General features: G+C 43.7%; 1 protein-coding gene across 17 annotated transcripts in view; it reads left to right on the forward strand.

Annotated features, from left to right (window-relative positions):
- The window catches only part of nrcama (neuronal cell adhesion molecule a), a 50,915-nt gene extending 33,696 nt beyond the window's left edge, over positions 1-17,219 (forward strand). For 3 of the 17 annotated variants that reach the window (XM_044020462.1, XM_044020464.1, XM_044020475.1), the window contains 22 exons: positions 19-162; positions 262-373; positions 473-639; positions 1,266-1,413; positions 2,332-2,456; positions 3,262-3,291; positions 4,061-4,162; positions 4,353-4,550; positions 4,714-4,784; positions 4,911-5,136; positions 5,368-5,483; positions 9,688-9,895; positions 10,383-10,505; positions 10,607-10,783; positions 11,600-11,632; positions 12,382-12,447; positions 13,455-13,577; positions 13,709-13,864; positions 14,240-14,371; positions 14,467-14,545; positions 15,572-15,583; positions 16,682-17,219. In XM_044020462.1, coding sequence (XP_043876397.1) covers positions 19-162; positions 262-373; positions 473-639; positions 1,266-1,413; positions 2,332-2,456; positions 3,262-3,291; positions 4,061-4,162; positions 4,353-4,550; positions 4,714-4,784; positions 4,911-5,136; positions 5,368-5,483; positions 9,688-9,895; positions 10,383-10,505; positions 10,607-10,783; positions 11,600-11,632; positions 12,382-12,447; positions 13,455-13,577; positions 13,709-13,864; positions 14,240-14,371; positions 14,467-14,545; positions 15,572-15,583; positions 16,682-16,916 — 2,783 coding nt within the window. In that variant the 3' untranslated portion in view covers positions 16,917-17,219. The remainder of the gene's footprint in view (positions 1-18; positions 163-261; positions 374-472; positions 640-1,265; positions 1,414-2,331; positions 2,457-3,261; positions 3,292-4,060; positions 4,163-4,352; positions 4,551-4,713; positions 4,785-4,910; positions 5,137-5,367; positions 5,484-9,687; positions 9,896-10,382; positions 10,506-10,606; positions 10,784-11,599; positions 11,633-12,381; positions 12,448-13,454; positions 13,578-13,708; positions 13,865-14,239; positions 14,372-14,466; positions 14,546-15,571; positions 15,584-16,681) is intronic. The other 14 variants (XM_044020465.1, XM_044020467.1, XM_044020476.1 and 11 more) reach the window with 9 other exon arrangements.
- The last annotated feature ends 2,426 nt before the right edge of the window (positions 17,220-19,645 follow it).

Consider the following 19,645-nt stretch of genomic DNA (forward strand, 5'->3'; position numbering starts at 1 on the left):
TGTTTGGTCTGGTGCTAGATGCTCCTGAGGACAAGAGTCGCAAAGTGGAGGACGACACTGTGATCCTCAGCAGTGTGCAGTCAGGATCCAGCGCTGTCTACCAGTGTAATGCATCCAATGAGTTTGGCTACCTGATGGCCAACGCTTTTGTCAGTGTTCTTGGTGAGTTTGTCTCTGTAGCTGGAAACACTGTGGTAGAATCTCTCATGTACAGTCCACTTTCAAGAAGTAGTTGCTGAGACATTTGGTGTCTTCCCACAGCTGAACCACCGAGAGTGCTCACTCCACCCAACCAAGTGTACCAGGTCATCACCAACAACCCGGCGCTCCTTCACTGCTCCTCCTTTGGCTCACCATTACCGACCATCACATGGTATGATTTAGATGTACACACTTACGTATTTAATGATTTCCCCAAAAAAGTACTGTCTATCAATTATTTACAATAATGAGCTCTGTCATTTGTGTGCAGGTTCAAAGACAGTCAGACCAGCGTTAAGGATGGGGACCAGTATGTGATTCATGAGAATGGTACGCTGGAGATCCACGTGGCCCAGCCACTAAACAGTGGAAAATACACCTGCATTGCCACCAACAACCTGGGGATCAAGGAGAACCATGTTTTCCTGGAAGTTAAAGGTGAGCTGGGGTCCATAGCTACACACAATGAGACTGTTGGTTTCAGTGTTGAGCTTGATTTATACTACTAACAGCCACATGCACCCAGATATGTAACTACTCAGCAGCTCTGTGTATTTTCCTCCTACATACACACAGTTGACTTTTCATCACAGCCATTTCCAGATCCAGTTGAGCAAATATGGATTATATCAAAGAGAAGATAAGGAAAGATTGGTTTATTGTTTTCTGTTTTGTTAAGATCAAAGTACGTTTTAATCATTGCTAAATTCCACCATCATCAAGTCTCATCCATGAGCAGCAAACTCGGTATCAAGAGGAACCTCCTCATTACTGATTTAGCCGACAAGATCCAGAACCTTTTGTCTAAAAGCAAAGTACCTGGGGACATTTCCACATACAGTGAAACAGAGACCCCTACTGGTGATGACATTTTATACAGGTGTCAGGAATGTAATACAGCTGGTGTATGAATCTGCTTTCCATTAGAAGAACAACAAACTCATGGTACAATGCTCAGGGCGGAAGCGAAACACAAAGGCATCAGAGGAAATGTAACATTGGAGGATAGTAATAATACGGTGGATAGCAAAGATCAAGGCAATTTTCTTTCCATCGTCCCACAGAGCCCACACGCATCCTAAAGCAGCCAGAGTACAAGGTGGTGCAGAGAGGAATGAGCGCTGTGTTCGAGTGTAAAGTCAAACACGACCACTCCCTCGTTCCTACCATGACGTGGCTCAAAGACAACGCAGAACTGCCGGAAGATGGAAGGTACGAAACACTTTGGCGTTACAGTGACAATCACGTCTTATATCAAGCACGAAGCGGCGCCAAGTCTCAATGATTAAAGCTGCAAGCAGCATTGTGTGGTCCTTCGCAGCCACCGCGCTGCCAGCGGGTGGCGCTATGCTACTGACTTTTGAGCTGATCTGTCAATGTATGGTTGCCGTGGCCACGCCCTTTCAAATCTGTGAGACCTCATTGCCTCAAGGGGTGGCAGTAGCTCAGCGGTACAGCGTGTGTTCTTTCAACTTGTGGGTTTGATTCCCGGCTCCGCTAGTCTACAAGCTGATGTGTCCTTTGGTGAGTTACTTAACCCCATGCTGAATGAGTATGAAATACGAGTGTTTAGATGCATGAATGGGTGAATTGGTCATCAAGACTAGAAAAGTGTTACATAAATAAAGACTCTTGCCATTCATCTTGATAACTCTGTTTTCTTTTTGTTGGTACGATTAACATGCTCAGACGACTTGGTCCTTTTACCAAACATACCAAGATGGACACCAAATTCAAAATGGCCGACTTCCTGAGGCCATGGTCTCCATAGACTTTTTTGTTCATCTTTGGCTGTTTCCACCAAGTTTTGTGAAATTTTGTGCAACTTAGTTTTTGGCTTTGTCCTACCCTGTTTCACTTATGGGGACACAACTTTGCTAGTTCTGATTTGCGTGGCATTTGTCGTCCGCTTTCACCAACGTATAGTGCCTCAGAAATGTGATCCTTTCGAAGGAATGAGTGGTCGAGCCCTTATTAACAAAAGTGAACATGCCCTAGAAGCATCCACGAGATGAAGATCGTTTGCTTTGATCAATAAAAATAGAGCCCATCGTTTTAAATCACAACATCATCTATCCAGCGGTGTCGTGGGGAACTGATTTAAATGTTTTCTTGCTTGGTCTAATTTAGGTTTGCGGTGGAAACAGACCGTCTGAACATCAAAGATGTGACCAGTGAAGACGAGGGTACCTATACCTGCATCGTCAACACAACTCTGGACCGAGACTCAGCCAGTGCCATGCTGACCGTTGTTGGTGTGTACTCACTCACACACACACACACACACGCTCAATATATCTCAACGTGTGTGTATAACGTCCTCAAGAGTGTGGGATGTCACCCACTCCAAGTCGTTCAGCTTTTGTGCTTTAAAATTAAATTGCCCTACTTCTCTTGCAGCCCCCAGATCTTTCACTCCACATGTGTCCGAAACCGTATTACTGTACAGTTGAATGTTATTAACCTGTGGAGCACAAACAAATTTGCCACAGCTCAGTCATTTTTCACCCAATCCACACACATCGTACATATTTGTAATCAGCAAAGCCTCCTCGTGCTGAATGTGAAAAATAATTTCAATTATTAGGTTTAGTTTTAGTATAAAAGGCATGTTGTTCCAGGGGTTTAGCAGACTTTTGTTTAGGAAGAGTGCAGCACACACAGGTGATTCCAATCAGATGATTAAACACTTCCCCATGGAGTTTTATACCCATGGAGAAAAGTCATTGATTCATTTAAATGTATTCAACAATCCATAAACACATGCAAAAGAATGAGACCATTTTTTCCTTGAGTGAAATATGGTAAATATCTGTTGACTTTTCATTCTTTTTACACAAGCCAAAATGAAACTACGTAATTAAGCTAGGTAAACAAGCTAGGTAAGCTAGGTAGCCTTTTCCTTGTGTCCTGTTTTTACTATTTTCCTAACCTAACCTTCTGTTATCTTCTGAGAATCATAACCATAGGAATTCTCCTGCTTTTCCGCTGTTCCTACAATATCTGCCACTAACATCTGTCCCTCTTCTTGCACTTTACTCTTGCTTCTTGTGGTCACAGAGGCAACTCCTACTCCGGCTATTGTCTACGGTAAACAAACAGTGTAGTAGTTTTTATCATCTCCAGTCATAAGTCCATAAGTTATTTTTGTTTCATCATCTCCAGTCACAAGTTATTTTTGTTTAATCATCTCTAGTCACAAGTTATTTTTGTTTCAGCATCATAAGTTGTGTTTGTTTATAGCTGCTTTTTTCTGTCTGTTTCTGTCACTCATGAGCATATTACATCATATGATATTAATGTCATCCAGTTTATGTTGAACCATATAAAGATTAATGTTTGGAAAATGCTCTGCAGCACTGTGGCGCTCCCACTCAGCTGTTTTCACTGAGCTGCCTGATTAGACCTGAGCTGCAGCTTAATCAGCCACAAGTGACAACACCTGAACCTTCTGACAAACCTTCCAAACTCCCTCAGATGTATTTCTTTTTTTAAATAAATGTACATAAAATGCATTATTTTTTTCCCACAATGATCATAAGTTACAAAGCCCTTCCAACATTTGTCTTGTGTCATTAAAACGTAAAGGTTTTTAAAAACAAAACTAATAAAAAACAGCTTTTCTTTCAAGGAAGCACACCATAACTATATGCTCTTTTTTTTTGCTAACATATATCTGCCATTCACCACTTTGCATTTGATTTATGCACATATTAATTAAAAGGAGAAAAAAACATGAATCTACACCTCATTTGTTTTTTTTTGTTTTTTCATCAAAAACAGATTGACCAATCTGTACTTGTAACGCACTCATTCTAAGTGTTTTCAGTCGGTCCTAAGATTCTTACTGTGCCTGCAGAGAAACCTGACCCTCCAACTGACCTAGAATTGACGGACCAAACAGACAGGAGTGTTCAGCTCACCTGGATCCCTGGCGACGACCACAACAGTCCCACTCAGAGTAAGCAAAAAGTGTCCCGTCCACTGCCAAACCCCAAACTATGAACGATAGCAAGTGACAACAAAAGCAAATCAATGAATTTCAGTGGTAGTTGGGCACAATGAGAAATCACTCACGTCAACCACAGGAAAAATCTGTTAATAATTATCAACACGTTCTTAAAATGTGAATATTTCTTAATGTTCCCCAGAGTTCTTGATCCAATATGAGGATCTGCTGCACCAGCCAGGAACCTGGAACAACCTGACCGATGTTGTAGGCACGAGCACCACAGCACAATTAAACCTCTCTCCGTTCGTCTACTACTCTTTCCGAGTACTGGCTCTAAATCATGTGGGCTACAGTGACCCCAGCCAGCCCTCGCGCCAATACAGGACCAATCCTGCAGGTACTGAATATTATTCCATCCATCCATCCAATCATGCGGTTGCCAATCCATCGCAGGGCCACATAGAGACAAACAGCTCTCCATTCTCACCCCTATCTAACAAAGAATAATCGAAAAATCGAAAACAGTCACAGATTGAGTCTTGATTCTTTGGTGTTCACAGCTCCTGATGAAAACCCTTCTGATGTCCAGGTAGTAGGAACAGAACCTGGCAGCCTTGTCATTTCCTGGACAGTAAGCAGTTTTTATTGGTTTGACATGTCATCGCTGTGGGCCGACCGTGAGCCTATCTACTATAATTATAATTCTGTCAGTGTTGTTTTTCCGCAGCAGACTTAATCGATTGCTCCTTCTGTACAGCAACTGACAGGACTCCAGTCCAATGGACCGGGTTTGGAGTACAAAGTGCAGTGGCGACAGAAGGACACGGACACAGACTGGTCATCGCAAAATGTGGCCAACGACTCCAAGTTCATCATGACTGGAACTCCCACCTTTGTGCCGTTTGAAATTAAAGTCCAAGCTATAAATGATTATGGCAGCGGACCAGAGCCTGAACTAGTGGTTGGGTACTCTGGAGAAGACTGTAAGTCAAATGAATACTGCAATTTTAGCTATTATTGGTCAAAACTGATCACAGGCCAGTTACAAAGTAATACTGTGCATTTAGAGAATAGTACGAGGGTTTAGTCATTGTGTGTTGCCATTTAGTTTAGGTGGGTGTGATATATTTTCCTTTTTGAACCAAATTTTGAATCTGATTATTTCTAATCGTCTAAACAGTTATTGATTCCTGTTTCCATTTCATGTTTTTCAGTGCCACTTTCTGCACCTGAGAGCATACAGGTCATGGTCAATAACGGTACACTAGCAGAAGTACACTGGGAACCTGTGTCTCCCAATTCAGTGAGGGGGAAACTGCAGGGATACAAGGTATTGTTTGACTGAGTTCTGGTTTAGAAAGCACATGCTGGTCGTTGCTGCTTCGTTTGTCACATTTGTGCACAAGTGATGTGCATTAAATGCACATGAAAGCATTCTGTCTAATTGACTTTTAATGTGAATAATAACCACATAGCCACAAAAAAAGCTTTTTCCCCTCTTTCTCCAGGCTCCTAATTTCAGCGCATGGCCTTCAGTTTAAAGGCTGTTAAAACTGCCAGTGTGCTTGAAATGTCACAGGAAATAAATATCCTTTAAATGAGACCTCTAATGTGGTTCTGTCTTTCACTGCTATGTTTTTACCGGACATTCATGTCCTGCTTCTATATGTGCCAATGTATGTATATAGGCCAGCCTTAAGAATATCAAAATAAAAGCTCAAACATTTGGCAATAAACTATATGAAATGTAAAAAAACAACAGAAGAAAAGACAGAATTTAGCTGAGCCAACACATGGTTCAATCAAAGGGAATGCACAACACATGCTGTGCTTCACAATGCCATTCTTGGCTCCTCCCTGTTTTACGCCCACATGTGTGTCTGCACCTTATTGGATCATTTAAACGAGTCAGCCTTCTCAGGTGTGTATATATATGGGTAGAGGCGCCATTTCCCCCTGGGAAATGGGTGTTGGGGGATGTGTGTTGAATGAGGGGGAAATGTATTTGTGTGCATGAGTTGAATGAGGGGAATGTTTTTTTTTTGTTTGTTCATGTGTTGGTACTTGTATGTTGGGATGGGCAATCAAAGCTTAATGACAAAACAAGTGTTTGGGGTATGACCTCAAGAGTTTTGTTTCATGTTTAGTTGGCTGTGACATGAATGAAAACTCACCCAGGTTTTCAATAGAAACTGAATCCCCCCAGATATACTTGATCCCTTCCAAGACCTTTAGTCTGAGAGTGAGTTTTCAAATCTCCAGCGAAGTAGTACCTGATAACTGTTTGCAGTTACATTCAGTCTATCATGTGATGCACTGCAGGCTGTGGGAGAGAAAATAATGGCAAAAACTAAGGGAACATTTTTGGGGAAAGAAACATTAAGCATGACCCACATAGTTGGATTACAAGAAATCAATCTCAAATGTAAAATGATCTTGTCTTGTTCACAATTCTATTTTAAGTCATAAACATAAACCCTAACCTGCATACTTCTATTTGGGCATTGGGGGAACTGCTGTAGAATTGTTCTGGTCTGATCTGTCTGAAAGATGTTTTTCTGTCAGTCTTGGTGATTTTTGGTCATGTGCTCCTCTCCCACATGGAGTCCCCCAAAGCTCCATTCTGGGGCCCATTTTATTTTCGTTATATCTGCTCCCCCTGGGTGCTGTTATCAAAAAGGCATCTCTTTTAATTTTTACACGAAATCTACATGCCATTGAAGCATTGAAGTACAGCACTTGTTTGACTGCTTAGCAGACATTAAAGCCTGGATGGCCTGGAACCTTCTTAGCTTTAATGAGGTCAAGACTGAGGTCATCTTGTTTTGACCAAGTGGTGTCCCCAATGTCCCAATGGCTCTGGATACTGTTGCTCAGACTAAAAAACGAAGGGTTACTCAACGTAACCCCGGTTCTTTGATAACAGAGTGAGGTGTTTCACTATGGGATATCGCCTTGGCATGACCAACCAGGGAAGCTCCAATGGCACCACGTCTGTCAGTGACAGACAGGTCGAGCTGTGCTGGGGCACCGCCCCCTTCATACTATCACAGCCGACCCGCTCCTCAAAATCATTCAAGACCGGTTTCTTTCCGTGCCTCATGCAAGAAGGGGCGTGTGGTAAAACACCTCACTCTGTTATCGAAGAACCGGGGTTACGTTGAGTAACCCTTCGTTCTTTTTCTAACTTCGTTCGGTGTTTCACTATGGGAGATATAGACCACTCCCGGATTGCATTGACTCCCAAAGCCTAACTACCACAAAAGGTTGAGTGACAACATCACTCCAACCCCGGAGCACCGGCATCGGCACCACTTGGGCCAAAGAAGGACCAGAGACATCTCGCCTGTAAAACTTGACAAAGGTGTGAGGCGTAGCCCAGCTCGCCGCAGCATAAATATCCTGAACAGACACCCCTCTAAACAGAGCCCAGGAAGCAGCTATACTCCTGGTGGAATGAGCACGCAAACCCTGGGGCGGCAGCAAACCTTTGCAACTGTACGCCACAGAAATGGCCTCCACAATCCAGTGAGACAGCCTCTGGCGGGACAATGGCTTGCCCTTATGGGTAGTGGACCAGGAAACAAACAGCTGGTCAGCACGCCTGAAATCTGCCGTCCTACCTGGGTGGTTTCATGGCAAATTGAAGTCTGTATCCGTGAGATACAGTGGATAGAATCCATGGGTGAACTGCGCATGCGCGCCACCTGTCCGCTCTGACAGAGAGAGGTCCTGTGTCGAGCTGTGGTGACGTCACCCCCACGACTCGGTGAGAATCGTGTCTCGCCAGTGGAGCGTGAGCTCCCTCTGGTGGCGAGGGGGGTGCATGACATTGATTTATTTTTGTGTTTTTTATTTTGCATCTCGCCCTTGGCTTTGTGCCTGGCTGCGAAAATGCTGTTTTTATTTGCAACAGGTTTGGACAGGGTGGGAGTGTTTGGTGACACATTAACTTGGAGAACCCCTGTGTCTTCTCCCCGTGGGCCTGCCACATGGGAGACTGAACAAGGAGCCCTGGAGAACAAACAACAGCCAGGGTTCCTGAACCACACATGACGGGGTCCTGGTGGTCCCCCTCCAAGACTTTTAACTTGACCGGAGGGGGAGATGGAGAAGCTGGGGTTGTTAGGACGCCCGCTTCTTCTTTCTGTCAGTGGGGTGAGACGGGCGGTTCTTTGCTGCGACCGCTGCAAAGGAGTGTTTGCCCCACGGTCTCTGGGCTTCAGACCTGGGCTGCTGGTTGCCCTGCTGACCAGTCTGCCTCTGAGGGCGGGCACTGCTCTGACTACTCCTCACTGCGGCCACTGAGGCTGCAAAGGTGGGCTTGGCGGCCTGAGGGGGGCGAGGGGCTTGTCTCCTGGGCAGACAGAGATCAAAGGCTTCTCCCTCCTGCTTTCTGAGGGTGCTGGTTTCCCTCATCCTCTCCAGAGCTGGGCCAAACAGACCTTTGGTGGGGTCGTACGCGGCATCCATCACATCTGCCTTCTGTGCATCACTCAGGCTCGAGTGGTTCAGCCACAGGGCCCTCTCTCCTGAGACAGCGAGGCCCTCGCCGCGACACGTTAGCTCCGCTCCTGGTAAACACACAGTTAAACAAATGTCAACCGTATCCACGCTGACTCGCAGCAACGCGTTAGTCTGTGGGTAACTGATCTACAGTCAGCCGACCCCCGGTAGATAATACAGGGTGGCCGGTGGAGCAGCTCGCCACCAAGATCAAGTGGAAAACTTCTTGCGAAGAACTTACTCAGCAAATCCAGACGTAAGCCAGGGACTGCGTTCGGCGACGAGGACCTTAATGGCGCGTCTGCGAACAGTTTAGCAAAACCAAGCTAGCCCGAATAGCTGAGGGAGCTTCCACAACAGTTTCTTCACGGGAAGAAAGCGAGAATGATTTTGAGGGGCGGGGCGGCTGTGATAGTATGAAGGGGGCGGTGCCCCAGCACAGCTCGACCTGTCTGTCACTGACAGACGTGGTGCCATTGGAGCTTCCCTGGTTGGTCATGCCAAGGCGATATCCCATAGTGAAACACCGAACGAAGTTAGAAAAAGAACCTACTGTGACTAACTAACTAAAATTGATTAAGTTTTCATAATGGATCTAAGGATAATTTCAGTGGTCAAATCCAGCTGTATTTTCAATTGTGACCTTTAGCAAAGGTCAAGCCTTTTTTTCTTTTAATGATTTTGAGAGGGCCATTCATGCTTTGATTTCTACTAGACTGTATTATTGTAATGCATTCTATGTTGGTGCTAGCCAGGCTTGCACGTCTGCTGACGTCTGAGCACATCACTCCTGTGTTGGCAGTGTCGCACTGGGTCCCAAACTGTTTTAAAATTCTGCTTTATACTTATAAAGCCTTGAATTGTCTTGCCCCATCTTACCTCGTGATCTTTTGTATCATTATTCACTGCCACGATCACTGAGGTCTGCAGAAAGTTGCCTCGTGGTACCTAAGTCGCTCCAACAGGAATTGGAGCCTTTTGCTTTAAAATCTCGACAAAAAACCCATGTACTTCTGTGTCTCGTCCAGGTATTCTACTGGCGTGAACGCGGCTTGCATGAGACTGAGGAGGAGAAGGATCATAAGGAGCAGGTTTTGATGTTCAGTGGGAACCGTAGCGAGGGGCGTCTACCAGGCCTCCAGCCTTACAGCCTCTACAAACTCTTCATCAAGGTCTTTAACAGCAAAGGAGATGGGCCTCCGAGCCCCAACAAGACATTTGAGACACCTGAGGGAGGTGTGTTTGCTTGCATTTGGAAACTCCACCATGGTGCCATATGCTCATTTTGCTTCCTAAATTAATTTACCTCATGGTTATTGCCCTAGCTTAGCATTTTTCTACATGGTATGCACTTACCAGCAACTTTATTGGGAACACATGACACCTATAATAATTTTTGAAGAGTGGGACCCAGTGTGGTCTTTTGCTCTCTAGCTCATCTGCTTCAAGCCTGTCTGTTGGCTGTGCTTGAAAATCCCAATATTTCAGCAGTTTCTGAAATACTCAGACCTGTCTGTCACTTTTAATCACCTTTCTGCTCCATGTATATCTAAAATTGCAGGAGTTGCAGTTGTGCCATTGGCTGGCTAGTAATATTATTAGCACTGCTCTGAGAACATCTGACAAGTTCTTGTTCCAATAACTCCAATCAGAATCATCATAGCAACCACCTGACCTACTTTGAAAGTCAGAACCTGAACTAGTTCTGATTCTGTGTTTCTAGTCCCAGGGTCCCCATCTTTTCTGAACATCGTCAGCTCCAGTTTGGACTCAATAACTCTGGAATGGGGTCCACCAAAAAACAGCAATGGACGCCTTGCTGGATATACATTAAAATATCAAGCAGGTAATCTTACCAGCTGCCTGACACGTATATATTCCACCATTATATTTTATGGTGCATTTGGGTTAAAATAAAGTTTTACCTCTCTAACTCTCTCACCACAGTCAACAACACCAATGAAGTGGGTCCAGCCAAATACATGAATTTCCTTGCTAACGAGACCAGAATCACTCTGGGAAATCTGAATGCCAGCATGCTCTACAAGTTTTACTTAAGTGCAAAGACAATCAAGGGCTCTGGCCACATCATCACTGAGGAAGGCTTCACAGTCATGGACACAGGTGAGTCCTGTGTATATGAAACCAAGTACAGTGGTTAAAGCATTTGGGCACATTAATACTATGGAGTCGGAGTGGAGTCTATCAATAGTTTGCATTCATTTCGACCGTCAATGAGCTTGTCGCAGGAGAGCTTACGATGATGGCTGAAATGGAGCAATACCAGCAGAAATCGCGGGGGCAATACAGAGTCAGTCAATAGTCCAGTCAGGAAAACGACTAGAAGACTCTATACAGGCATTTAAAAATGGTGGAAAGTTTTCAAATGGCATCTGCGAGATGGTGCGAAATTACATCCATCTATATGATAATGAAACTCGCATTCAGTGGTCTTATGTTCCTCCACTGCAAAATCCACTTGTGTTTCTATGTCAGATTGAGCACAATAAAATAACCTCCTTCAGTGGTCGCCATGTTTGTTGATACCTGCAACTTGGCACTCTGCATTGCCCGATAGTATTGGGTAACATCCAAACCAAGGCCAAAGAGGCATGAAGGTATGTAGGGTAGGAGATGAGTGCATAATAATGCCTGTTGTCCGTGATCGCGACAATCTGTTTTTTGTTTTGTTTTTTGTATGTTGGCATGTTGAGTCTTTGGCAAAATACATCATGTCTGATAACATGTCACAATTCTGAAGGGGTGCTCCATTGCGTACGGCTAGGTTTTAACCACTACCTCTTATAATTCACTTCCAAAGGGCAAAGTGTAGGCGATGGGGTTCCATCAGCAACCACATTAAGGAGTACAGTTTTCCGATCATGACACAAACCCCACTCAAACTTACACTCCTCCTATCTCTTTCTTTTCTCTCTGAAGCTCGTACTCAGCCCACAGTAGAGACGGGCAAAGGTAAACCAAGTTTGCCACGAGAAGTCCCCGCATGCTAATTTTAATTCTACCAGATATATTTACTTGGCATTGATTTCTTTACTTCCCCCTGCATGTGACTAAGTTAGCATGTTTGCAGACTTACAGTGTGATAAGATGGGATTTTAAGTGTGGCAAACTTTCCTGGCATCTGCAAGCTGAGCTTGTGTCCTATTTGGATAGAATCTATAGGCTGTATTCTGCTGTAGCACAGTGCTTCTATCATTGAGTATAGGAGTTAGCCACTGTTTGTTTCTTTAACTCTCGCCATATGCTGTACGGTTAAATAACTGGACGTAGCATTCCAGTTTGAAAGTCGAAGCCAAGGAAGTAAGATGGGGTGACTGCTGGTTGCCAAAATACCTCAATTTGAATGGGAAAATTTGCCTATTTATCAAGTTGCTTGTCTGACTTGAAAGTAATGGTCTTGAAATTGCAAATCTGGAGGCTACAAAGGAAGAGTTTGTTCTGCAACAGGAAGACTACGTCCATTTTTATGAAATCTATGGCTCTCGCATGATGCTTGTGAATTGTTCCCCTTGTAGCACTAACACAGTTAGCTGCTGGTGCTAAGCTGGACAGTATAAATTGAGTAGTTTAAACCAAATAATATGCATGACAGGCAGGCCCAACGCTTGAACCAGATGACCTTTTTTTTTGTTGATGGCAGATTTCTCTCTTGTTTTACTATTATGGTGTGTATTCTCACTCTTTTTCCATGTGTCTTCCAGGCCCCACAGAGCCCCCTCACCCAACTTCCCCCATCACTCAGTCTCCAAATTCCCCGTTACACAAGGGTACAAGCACGACCTGTGTCAACTACTACTGTGCCACATTTAGATTTCAAGTCAAACTGAATGTTTCAGAAAAAGGGTCTCATACTCACACTACCCTGGGGGCCAATGAGGGGGCCGGTCATGTGACAAAAGTCCAACTATGTGGGAAATTAGCTTGAAATCACATTGCAATATCCCGCCATGATAGCGTAATTGCTGTATTCATGATGCTATCTCACAGAAATGCAAAGTAAAAGTGTTGAAAAATGGAATGATCCAAAATACTCCCTTTTTAACAGGAAGAAAATCTCAGGAAGACAGAAGCAGACTCATGTGCTGCCATCTGCCTAGACAGGTTGGGGTGAAAGGAAAAATGGTGGACATTAGAGGAGAGGTGGTGGGAAGGAAGGAAGGAAGAGTAGAGGCCAGTTCACAATAAAAAAAAACACAAATTAAATAACATATGAACAATTGTTATGAAAACCACTCAATCTTAGGTGTTAATGTTATAAAGATATTGCTCACTCACTAGCTATCAATCATAATTGGTATTATATTCTGTCTATAATCGAGCTACAGGTGAAGGAGGTCGTGGGCCACTTCTCATAACTTGATATTAAGGGGGAGGGCCAAATAACATCAAGTGGGGGGGCCGCATGTGGCCCCCGGGCCGTGAGTTTGAGACCTCTGCTTTAATACATTTAATACTGTATAACTGGTTTTGGTTATTGTTGTAGGATCTTATTCATGTTGCATGTTGGCCATGATTGTCACAACCTAAAGTATAGATGGCAGAAAATGCTAAAAAAACTGAAATTGGATTTTCTATTCCTACTCATGAGGTTCTGTTGTAAATCTTAAATTCTTGAGCGCCTACAGCTGTGAATCTTTTATTTGTGTCCCTTGTCAAACCAAAAAACTGGTTTCAGTTTAACACTGAAAACATTTTGGCTTCCTTCAGTCGTATATTAAGTTAAAGTTGAGACTTCAAGTCATACATTTTTGAATAAATACCCTTTTCCTCTCAGCACCTCCCGTAGGCCCCGTGTTTGGCACAGTTAACACGTCTGTATCCGAAGAAGGTGCCGTGATCAGTTGGGAATACTCCGGACACCATAAGAATATCTATGTGGAATATATTGTAGAAAACAGTAAGACTGCACTTTGTATGTCCACCATACATATGCCCAGTTACAGCAATTTACATAAAACCAGCTGTCAACTATAATACTTAACCCCCTAAAATTAATTTCACTTGTGCCATTTGCAACTCCAATTCTAGGTAAAGAGGACTGGAAAAAGGAGTTGGTAAACGGTTCACACTCGCATATGATAAAAGGTTTAAAGCCGGGGACGTCCTATAGGGTGCGTGTGGTAGCTAGAGACCCGACTGACGCGACAATCCACAGCACAGACGAAGTGTTGGTTACAGTGCCAGGTGAGGCGGCATGCCTCAGGATGAATGTTTGGTTCTTTTTGTCCTTAACCTTTTGTCTACCTTGTTTTTTTTGTGTCAGATGTACGGTCATGAATGTAGCTTAGAATCATTTCCTAGATGGCGTACAAGCATGTTGCCAAATCACGACTAAGAAATCCATCATTTTACAATGGTTTTCCCTTTTTTTTCCTCCCCCCCATCCATACCTGAACAAACATCGCATTTTAACCCATTTTAATATTCCATTTCAGTGTTTACAGCCTCTGTTAATCTGTGCATGAAGAAAACAGACCCCACCTTTTTTTTTAAAGTTTGGATTAAAGGTGAAACAGGCAGTTATGCTGATCATCATTTCCACCTTTTCTCTCTGTTCAGCTGTACCCAGTCGGCAGGTAGACATTGCCACCCAGGGCTGGTTTATTGGACTGATGTGTGCCATCGCGCTTCTCATTTTGGTCCTCCTCATAGTGTGCTTCATCAAGAGGAACAAAGGTGGAAAATATCCAGGTAATACACATAACTGTATATCGCAATTACAAGCACTTTACATGGCTGTGTGGAAACGTTTGCATATAAAGAAAAATACACTGTTAAAACAACAGTTAAAGAGAAAGAAGAGGCTCACCAAGACCCTGAGATCCAGCCCATGAAGGAGGATGATGGGACATTTGGAGAATACAGGTGAGAAAAGAAAAACTGCATTCTTCACTCATCATTATTTTGGGGTTTTTTTTCCTCTCACCTGACTCTATGTAGAACATTTTACCATGGGTGCAGAGACACTACTCTCCTCCACAGACTCCATTACCAAACACTCCACAGACAAAGCCATATCCACACAACTGTCCCCACCAGTGGCGGTTGCTGGTCTTTGAAACGGGGGAAGCTCATTTCAGGCCCAGTTATCTATACAAATCTTTCTCCAATCATCATGCAGAAACCAAGTGTCCGTGCCCGCCCACTGCTCCATTGACCCAAAGAGAAGCTGAGCTTCCCTGGAAGTAACGTTTTTTTGGGTTTTTTGTTGCGGCATTTGGCCAATCACCGTCAAGCTCACCCACGCCATCCCATAGAGAACAGTTGAAGCTGAGCTTCAAGTGGTTATATTGCGGAGGCTCCTACGGGAATAGGAAAATCGCCTAAGATGATCAGTCATCTGTGATAAACGGCTGAACGAACCTGTGACGCAGTCTAGCTCACGTTTAGTATTGAAATGTAAATACAACATCTTAGAGGAAGCACCACTGCTCCCCACTCCTTTAATTTAAGGTTCAGTGTGTAAGATTTAGTGACACTGTATGGTGGGACAGCAGATTGTAACAGAACTCATCCCTCAAGTGTGTCACAGAAGGGAGAGTGAGGCTAACGGACAGGCTGTTAGTGAAAAGATGACATCACTGATAAACAATATCCATGAGCAATCCCATATACTACCCCCACCAGTTTTTAGTAGTCTTGTCACATTTCTGTTATTAATGAATGATTTGGGTACTTTTTGTGTTACGTTTTTGAAATTTATTTGGATGCTATTGCGCCTTTTAAATGTTAGCATGCTTTGCCCTTTCCAGAGTTGTGAACTCATTTGTCTGTGTCTATGAAAAGCGTTAAAAAAAAAAAAAACCAAACACTCATTATATAGCTCATGAATTGCTTTTCATGTGTCCTTCCATTTTTATCTTTTGTTTGTTTTGGGGGGGTGGGGTTTAGGTCTATGGAGAGGTAAGACGAGACACGTCAATCCCAGCATGCAATCCACGCAACCTATAACAATGTCTTTTTAAGCTTTAGGTAAATCTTAACGCAAGGAGAAAGTTTACGGTCATCAAACTCACTGCTTTGAAATAGTGAGCACCGTAACCATGGTCTAAACATAGAACTAAAATCTTTCTACTTCTATGGCTTCCCTCATTTAATCCTAGTTTCAGTTTCATTCAAATACGCTAATGCCAAGAGATGAAGTGTGCAGAGTGAATGACTGTAGAGCTTGCATCCAGCGGTATGAATTGTTTCCTATACATGAGCATAAAAAGAAAAGAAACGGAACAGTTAATCTTAGTTGCATTTTTGATTAACGCATGTGAAGCAGAAGCATATTGATTGAAATTGTTTTGGATTCTAATGCTTTTTTTTTATTATTATTATTACATTGCAAAGGACTGAACGGCACACGTTTGCAGAAAGATTCCCTAAGCGGTGGTCACTAACCCTGAATCACAGAGTTTCAGCACCCCACGCTTCAGTCACAGCAGCACTAACACTGTGGATGTATACTGTACTGTGTAGGTCGTGCAATTGACCTGCTGCAGTGCAATAAAATAGCCTCTGTGTGTATTTTTGCACTCGGTGGTCAAGACCACATACCCTAGAGATGATGTGTGTCAAGGTTAGGGCTGGGCAATATGTCAACACATGACATATATCATGATAAGATATTTTGGTCTGTTTTTTTTTTTCCAGTTTAATTTTACTATATTATTCCATTGTTTCTCACACATGTAAATGTCCAAGAATTACACCATATATAGGAACATCAATAATACAGAAATTACTGTATTTTTTGGGGGGTGGAGTCAAGTTTTACAAATCAATACATCTCATATTGGCACATCGTCTAAGAATATCTATCTTCTTTATAAGCCATATCGCTCAGCCCTAAGCACACAGGTACAGTTTTGCAGTAGGAGAGCCACATATCTTAGTGATAACATGCATATGCTTGAGTAGAAGCCTGTGTCCTCCCGTGAACACTCAGGTTTATGACCACTGCAGAACAAATTGTATGAATTATTTCCTAACTTCCCTCAAATCTATTTATAGTGACACAGAAGACCACAAGCCGCTGAAAGGAAGCCGGACGCCGTCCAATGGGACGGTGCGCCGCGACGAGAGCGACGACAGCCTGGTGGACTACGGGGAGGGCGGGGACGGACAGTTCAACGAGGACGGCTCCTTCATTGGCCAGTACAGCGGCAAGAAGGAGAAGGACACGCACGAAGGCAACGAGAGCTCGGAGGCGCCCTCGCCCGTCAACGCCATGAACTCGTTCGTCTAAAAGGCCAGCGGCCGCCGCCGCCTTGTTGCAGTGATCGCGCTGTGGCCACTCCTCTTGTCACCTTCGCAAATGTGACCATCTGACAGTGGTGACAGTTGCCAAGGTGACGGACATCGTGGGCGCCTCCTCCTCCCTAACCGCGGTAGCTGTTTGATGTTGCTTGAGCAGTCATGGCTACCGGTCACCGAGACTGCTGACACGCCGTCATCTTCACCCTCCCTCGCTAACCCCCCCTCCTGTCACACTGTGACCCCCTCTGAATCCTGTAACACACACTCAACATGGTAAAGACTGACACTCCCACCACCACCCCCATGACCACTGACTGAAGGTGTGAAAAGAGGAATGTGAGGAGAGAGGGAGCAATACAGAAAAGCAGACGGAATGTACAATAGAGTATTATCACTTAGACTGAGCAGGAGTGTCGTCCTCTTTCCCACGTGTCCAAATCTATATTTTATCAAAGTACCCACAAGTAACTAAATATGCATTTCGATCACATTCATAAGCATCTGCATTGACTGACGCGTTTCACCACCATCCTGTCTGAGCAGTGTGTTGGGACTGTACATGGTGCACTGCTATTGTTTTGTTTCTGTCATCTCACACATGGAGGTTCACTGGCAGCGGGGTCCACTCGGACACTGACTCGTAGTAGAAGTTGGTTTGTGGTATGTAGAATAACAAGTTCTGTTTTTAATGTCAGGGCCCGTTCATATTTCCTCAAACCTGTTTTATTAGGGGGGGAAAAAAAGGAGGAGTTTCACACTGATTTGGTCGATCCAGTGTCTCCATCTGCGTCACTGTGCTTCCACTTTGAATCAAATCCACTGTGGGACCCTTTTTTTTTTATTTAGCAAGCTACTACCGCCCCCTAGCATTGTCAGAACCAAACTGCTACCCCCCAGAATAGTTTCCAATGGAATTTCTATTCCTTTTTATCAGCTCCTGGCAGAAGGGAGATGAATGCTGTTGCATGTAGCTTATACTGAGAGTACCAAAAGTAGGTTCTGAATGTTGACCCAGAACCCCTTTAGGGTGGTTTCGAGTGCCGTAGATCCATAGTAACGTCCCTCTTCATGCCCATAGAGCACACACGAAATGCCACTCTAAGAGGCTGTGCAAGCGGACCTTCATTGAGAATTAGCTCCATGGGAATTTGGTGACGCTTAATAGTTTGCTAATTAAAATCTGGGCAACTCTATAAGTAGTGAAACATCTATATAGCCTGTTTGGGTTCCTGCACTGCGCTGGAAATAGCCTGACAATAGACTTCTAAAATTAGCCTCAACTGCAGATTGTTTTACGGGCCTTGTTGACAATCATGTCATCGTCACGCGATTCCATATTTCAGGGTTAAAGCAAACAAAGTGTGGGAAGCCTTAAGTCACAGCCGATCAACACCCGATGGGGAAGTCCCAGGAGTCCATTTCAAAACATTCTCCCCCTCCCATCCCGCGGGGGATCAGTGTTGCTCAGCAGCTCCGAAACTACTGCCAGCGTACTTGCCAGGTAACTGCCAATGGGAACCAGACTCAGCTTTGTCACGGACAGACTTCGGAAGGGGACGGATCTTTAACTGTTACTCTGTGCACTTGGGGCAAAAGGGGGAGGAAGGTAAGAAAAATCTGTGTAATGATACTGAATGTGAAAAACAAGTGTAACCTGTTTTATGTGAATGAAAAATATTGCTTGTTACACTCCAAATGATAAACACACTGGTGACTTGGGTTTATGCATTTAACCTTATATCTGTGTATATTGTCACGATCCAAGTGCGGCACTCAGTGACTTTTATATTGCTGTAAATGAAAGAAGTGTGTGTGCGTGCGTGTGTGTGTGTGTGTCATGTGAAGCGCATGCATGCTACTATGTCAAAGCGTGCGTGATGTGTACTATTTTTTTTTTTTTTGGCTTTCGAGTTCCATGAATGTGTCTATATTTCTGATGTGTGTCAAGCAGTCTGCACCCACACTCAGCAGGAGAATCAATACATTTCTTTTCCAGGAGAACATTTCCATATCCTGAACTTATCATAACTTGCATCAAGTTTTTCGGTTTTGCATCGTGTCGGCTTTACACATGTAGTAGATACTTTCCGTTTCTTTTGTAAATAACGGCTTGAATTGAAGCGTCGCCGTGCCGAGGTGAGAGCTTGAGCGCAAAATGGCTTTGTGTGCAATGAGATCATTTCAAGTTTTTTTTTTTCAATTTTGCAGTGAAATGTTCATTCAATTTCTTTCCCTTTTTTTCATCTTGTCAGGTGAATTTGCTCGAAATGTTTTAGCCCATCAGGTATCAAGAGACTATTTAACTTGTGACTGAGCTTGTGTGACACTGTATTGTTTCCGTCTCTGATGATTCACGCACCTTTTTTTTCCCCCTGTATTGTTTTTAATAACACGGCACACCATTAAGTAGGATTTGTCATTCCCCCCCCCCAAAATAATCAATAAATTCTGCTTTTAATTCAGAACAATATTGGGTATTTGAAGGCAGCATGTTGGAAAACTGTCGTTCTAAACTAGACAACTCCTGAAACTGACTCATCCTTTTTTTTTGTTCCTGAGAGTGTGCACTTAAAAATAAACACGACAAATGTAATTTGGAGCATACTGAGCCGGCATGGACAGATAACGTATGGGCACACTTGAGTGTGAATCGTGGCTAAACATGCAGTGGGATATGACATTCTGGTTAATGTTGAAGCTACACGAGAAGCATGGAAG

Source organism: Solea senegalensis, linkage group LG3 (genome assembly GCF_019176455.1).
Source record: "Solea senegalensis isolate Sse05_10M linkage group LG3, IFAPA_SoseM_1, whole genome shotgun sequence".
Taxonomy (NCBI): domain Eukaryota; kingdom Metazoa; phylum Chordata; class Actinopteri; order Pleuronectiformes; family Soleidae; genus Solea; species Solea senegalensis.